Source organism: Dendroctonus ponderosae, unplaced genomic scaffold (assembly GCF_020466585.1).
Source record: "Dendroctonus ponderosae isolate FM_Combo_2020 unplaced genomic scaffold, Dpon_F_20191213v2 Dpon_F_20191213_8, whole genome shotgun sequence".
Taxonomy (NCBI): domain Eukaryota; kingdom Metazoa; phylum Arthropoda; class Insecta; order Coleoptera; family Curculionidae; genus Dendroctonus; species Dendroctonus ponderosae.
The window spans coordinates 13,267,734-13,273,351 of NW_026019016.1; the positions used below are offsets into that span (position 1 = coordinate 13,267,734).

At 43.1% G+C, this 5,618-nt stretch overlaps 1 protein-coding gene across 1 annotated transcript in view; it reads right to left on the bottom strand.

The window, feature by feature from the left end:
* The window catches only part of LOC109539484 (MOG interacting and ectopic P-granules protein 1), a gene marked incomplete in the record, with an annotated part of 18,576 nt that overhangs the window by 5,787 nt on the left and 7,171 nt on the right, over positions 1-5,618 (bottom strand). The window contains 7 exon segments of the mRNA XM_019907259.2: positions 1,427-1,624; positions 1,837-2,097; positions 2,511-2,646; positions 2,705-2,813; positions 2,876-3,064; positions 3,120-3,306; positions 3,361-3,436. Of these exon segments, the coding sequence (XP_019762818.2) occupies positions 1,427-1,624; positions 1,837-2,097; positions 2,511-2,646; positions 2,705-2,813; positions 2,876-3,064; positions 3,120-3,306; positions 3,361-3,418 (1,138 nt within the window).

Sequence of the window (5,618 nt, forward strand, 5' to 3'; positions counted from 1 at the left end):
GGCTGTTACTCGATTTGTGTCAGTTGATATTAATCCTATGTCATCCGCATATGTTGCTATTGTAACTCCTTTCGGTTGGGGTAACATTTTACCTATTTTGTAGACCAGCCCTTCATGCCATACTTTGTCGAACGCCTGCGATACGTCGAGGAATAGTGCTGAACAGACCTTCTTTTCTTCTACTGACTTCTCATTACATCAGTTATTCGGTGCACTTGATCAATTGTAGAGTGGTTTGATTGGATTCCAAATTGGTGATCGGGGATTAACTTTTGTTTCTCTAATATTTCTTTAAGTCTTTTCAGCAACAGTTTTTCAAAAAGTTTTGATATTATTGGCAAGAGGGAAATTGGTCTATACGACTTAACATCGTGTTGAGGAGGTTTACCAGGCTTGGGAACCATGATGACCAGCTATTTTCCACATTGCCGGTACATGTTTAATCCTGTTTGAAGCATTAAATAGATGTGTTAACATCAGTATCCCCTTTTTTGGCAGTTGTCTCAGGATTTGTCCTGTAATTAAATCACACTCAGGAGCCTTTTGTGGGCTGAGATTATTATTAATTTCTTCTGCCACTTCTTTCGGAGTAACTTCGGAGGACGAAATATTGTCTGCAACCGGTGGGTTACTGTATGTTGTTTGGTACAAATACGCCTGCCAGATATTCAGCAAATCGATCGGCTTTTTGTTGATCATCACGAGCCCAATCGCTTAGTCCCTTTCTAATAGGCGGCATTGGCACAACTGGTTTTCTAATTTTCTTTCTAACCTTCCACAAGGAATAGTCAGTTTCTTTATCTGCTGATAAATTTGTAATAATGGAATTTAGAGTTCTGTTTTAATTTGTAAATTTCACGTTTTAGCTTTTGAGTTTGTCTATTTAATGATGTCTTATCGCTAGGATGACGTGTTTGTTGCCATCGTATTCTTGCTTTTCTTTTCTCTTGGACTAAAATCCGAATTTCAACCGGATGGTTTACTCCTTTCGCGATGTGTAATTTCTGTGGTGTTTTTGCAGGCAATTGTTTGCAGCAGAGTGGTAAATTTTTCGGTTTCTATGTCGAGTTGTTCGGCTATTTTCAATCTTACGTTCAACGCGATCTCCTCTTGTAGGTCAGCTTGGAAGCACTTAGAATCCGTTGTTTTGTTGGTGAGTCTTGATTTTTAATGATTTTCTCACTCATAGCCATGACTACTGCTGAATGGTCTGATTCAATTCGATGATACTTTTCTGGAGATAAAAAAGTCCAATAAATCTGGAATTTTCGCCCTATCCGCCGGCCAGTAAGTTCAAAAATTCATTGAATGAAGATCAAGGTAGGACAGTCATCGCTTGTGCCACTCACCTGGGGAACCCGTTTGGAGTGATCACTGTCAAAACTGATTTTTTCCAAATGGAAAAATTGCAAAAACTGAACCTCACCTGAGAGTATCGCATTGGTGTCAATGATGACCAAAGTGGGCTCCTTTTTGCCGCTGGGATGCGTCGAGTGGCTGGGCGAGGACTTTGAGGCAATCTCGACCAAGCGCTTAGTGTCTTTCACCACTATCGTCGACGAGTTTTCCGTCTGTTTCTTTTTGATGCTCGGAATGCGTTCCACTGTTATCTGGTCATTGACAGCTGAAACAAAGACCCACATTCACTCAACAGCCACAAAGAGTTTCGCTTTAGTAGGCAGGTCCTCCTCTCATTTCATCAGCATCGATTTAAAAACGAAAAACCAAAATACTCGAGCAGTATTCTATACAGCAAGCATGTATAGAGACAGTGTGGAACTTGCCTCCTCCTCCTCCTCCTTCGAAATAACCTACATGAGGGGGTCTCGTCCTTACCTAAAGGATCCTGCGGTAGAACCTCCTCGATGTCTGACTCCTCGGATTCGGCGGCAGGTCGCGCAGGAGGCGGAGTGTCCTCCTTCTCGTTCTCCTCCACGTAGCTTCTGCTCTTGTTGACATTTCGAGAGCTTCTCCTGGGCGCCGCCGCCTCCAGCTGCGCTTTGTCGGAGTTATCGGGAAGACTCTTTTCTGGACTCTCTACCAAGTCAATCACTTCGGTGCCGTTTGTTTTAGAGTCGTTGACAAAGAGAACGTCCCCTGATAAGGAACGGATCAGTCGGTTTAGAACAAAGGAACACGAGCGGAGCAACCGGCTCGGGTCTCTTACGGTTTTGCCCTTCAACGGGAAATAGGAAGCAGGAGAGGCAGCAGGAACAAGATATTGGGAGAACGTCCGGAATTCATGAGCAAACAAACATCTCTACTCTACTGGGCAATTAAGTTAGTGACTATTGACCGTTTGAGATTTGAATCTCCCATATATACAAGTCAGTTCCGGTAGATTTTTGGGTAGTTTACGCTAAATCTACCAGACCTGCGCCCTATTACGACTAAACTAAGCTCGAGACAAACACTATGCTCTACAATGGATAGCACTGATCAAACGGGCATATTCTTCATGGGTAAACTACTGATTAGACCACTAATAGCCAGTTGGCTCCATTCCTTACCTTCATCCTCACTGTTAAGCTCAATGGTGTCCTGACCTTTAACGGTTTCGCTTTTTCCCAGCTTTTCCAGCGTAACTTCGCCGGTTATTGCTGAAGGTATGGGCACAAGTTCGGCTGAAGGCTCTTCGGCGACTTCCTGAACGAATAAATATACATTAGTCTCTTTCAAAGGGAAAAGTTGGGGCAATGCTGACTTTTTCGCCGTTTTCGCTTTTCTTATCCGCATCAGTTGTCCCGTCCTGGCTGTTCTCGCTGGCTTCGTCATTTAGTGGGTCTTGATCCGGGGCTCTTGACCCGCTGCTCCTGAAAATTGAACAAAAAACTGTTAAAACTTCAATTCCTGATTGGTAAGGACGGAGTCCCACCTGCTATCTTCTTCGTTTTTCTCGCTGCTGGTGTTGCTGTTTTCGCTGTCTTCAGCTGGGGGAATGCAGCCATTGGTGGCAGCAACATCTTCCCCTAGACTGCCGTTTTCTTCAGGAACATGATCGGCCTCCATGTTGGAGTCTTGACTGTCCTGACTGCTCTGACTCTTGCCATCCACGCTCTCTTGGCTGCACAAAAAAAAATCATTTAAATCACCCAAACAACAGTCAAGTTGAGCATTACCTGGCATGGCTGTCCTGGCTGTCCTGGCTGTCCTCGTCCATAGCACTCTGACTCGTTGCGTCCTCTCTGCTACTTTCAGTTTCTCCGTCCTTGCTGTCCAGACTGGCGTCTTTAATATCAGATCCAGCATCTGGCAGGCTTTTATCGACACTGTCCACTTCCATAGCGGAGCCATTTAGAAGAACACCTGCAACATTAGGTTGATTATCACGCGAAATGATTGCATTGCACAGCGACTAACCGTCTTCATTTGAATTGACTTCATCAACTTCTCCCATTTCGGTCAACACTTTCGCCATATTCGAAGAGAATTAGATCTGGGGACGAAAAAAAGAAGCGTATTAATTACATGTTTGGGAAAATGGACGAAAAACAACGATTTTTTTAAATCTCGGAGGCGGTAATTCTTAAGGACCTCACGCTCTGGCCAAAATGCGATTTTTGGCGCCACTTTGCGATGCAGAGAGATAGCGGTTTAACATAAAAAAACAGCAATCCAACGCACAAAAAAACTTTCAATTTCAATGAGAAAATGGTAGAAAAACTGATCGAAATCCGCATTTTCGCAACAAACTCCTTAATAATTCCCGACTTTCCTCGAGAAAAACATCAGAACAAAAGTGTTCTTCCTAACAAATCCCACCGGGTGATCAACATATCAAATCCAGAGTTTTTTGATGTTGAGTAACGATATTGATTGGGCATTGGGTGGAGATTTGGGTTACCCTGTATACAAAGCGCCGAGATGAAGAGAGGCAAAAGAATAGCCGATAGAAGCGCGATCGGACGGCGCTTGGAAGAGGAAAGGTGTTACGGTAAAAACACGCACGCCACTGAGGAATTTACTCATCAATTCCGGGAACATGACCCAAAACTAATATTCTTCAAGCAATTGTTGGGAATTTGTTTAGAAAAATGCCACAATTTTACTGGCTTGCAGCGATTTTTTGAGGCGCTTGGAGGCAAAACGCAATGCGAAAAAATGTGCTAATTGGCGAGGAAACCAAAAAATGTATCAAAAGGATGTTCGATATTAGAATGTGCACATTTAAATGCGCTATTCAGTGGTGAAAACTAGAGCTCGATGGTTCAACCGGGCCTCAAAAAACACGCCGAAAATAAGAGCGGTTTTCTAGATATGGACTAATTTTGGATGTTAGCCATTAACATGAAAACCAGAAAAATTATCACATTGAAGTTTATATGAAAAAATGTGCGCAATTAAATGCTCTATTCGCTGGTGAAAACTAGAGCTTTGTAGCTCAACTGGTTCCCTAAATATCAGCCTAAAACCAAGAGCGGTTTTAAAAATTTCATTCATGCATGCGTTTTTAGACGAAACTTCAGTCACTTTCCAGACTATTCTTTATACGCGTCGGTACGATAAATTCGCTTAATAAAGACGAATAAAATGACAAGGTTTGAGGAACAAAACAGCATTTTTATCTTCTAAATACACCAACCAAACTGTTGTTTAATTCATGAAATGAATGATTTAAGGAATGAGCCTAGGAGAATGCTGGACTTAAAGAATCCTGGCTGCAGAAGCAGCTATTTTTCAGGAAAGTTTTCAACAAGTTTTATCCGCATTAATTAGCAACTAGTTGATTAGTCAACGATGGCGATTCGAGGCCCTTGACATTGTCCTCAGCAAGAATAAATGGAAATTGTGCGATGAGATGGAAAGGCTTTATTAAATGGCAAAGCGTAATAATTACTGAATTAATTAGTAACAATGATTCGGGCAAAGCGCTGAAGAATAAACAAAGTGACACAGCTGGCGGCGGTGTGGGGCCGAACGTGGGCTTGATCAGAACGAACGAAAATGGGGTAAATCGTCGAGGCAAAAGTGCCGACGCTCCGCCACTGAGTTAAAGTTGGAGAAATGATAACAAAATGCCCAGCGCCGCAAGCGACGCCACTGCACGGAAAACCCGACCCTGTTTCGCCAACTCGCACCACTAGGGGGCCGAATGGGGCCCCTCGGCCCCGTTTCCTGCACATAACCAAGCATATTTACCATAAAATCGTCGGAATAATTTGAATTCCCGCCATAGCACATGAGATATCACTGAAAAGAAACACAAAACATCTGCACCGTCCAATCGGTGAGGTGAATTCCCGAACAATCGTAAATACCCGAACAAACGACACTTGCCCGGGATATTCAAATGTGCAATCGCATAAACCGTGTTCAATGCCGTCACTTTTATGCGAAAAATGCCGATTTGTTTCGACGGATTTTCGATATTTGAGCGAATTGTAATGGAGAACCGTCTCAGCAACGTAGCTGAACCCTTGACAACGCACTAAAACTGCCAATATGGCGTCTAACGGTACGTCACGTGACCAAATAGTGACGTCGTCTCACTCCTCTCCGCGTTTAGTGCGGCGATGGGAGTCCCATTTCTCATGAATTTTGCCCACACGTCAGCCCGCATGGACAATTCATTTTTTTCTTAATTCTTCACAAACATTTTTCTATGTCGAATATTTTTT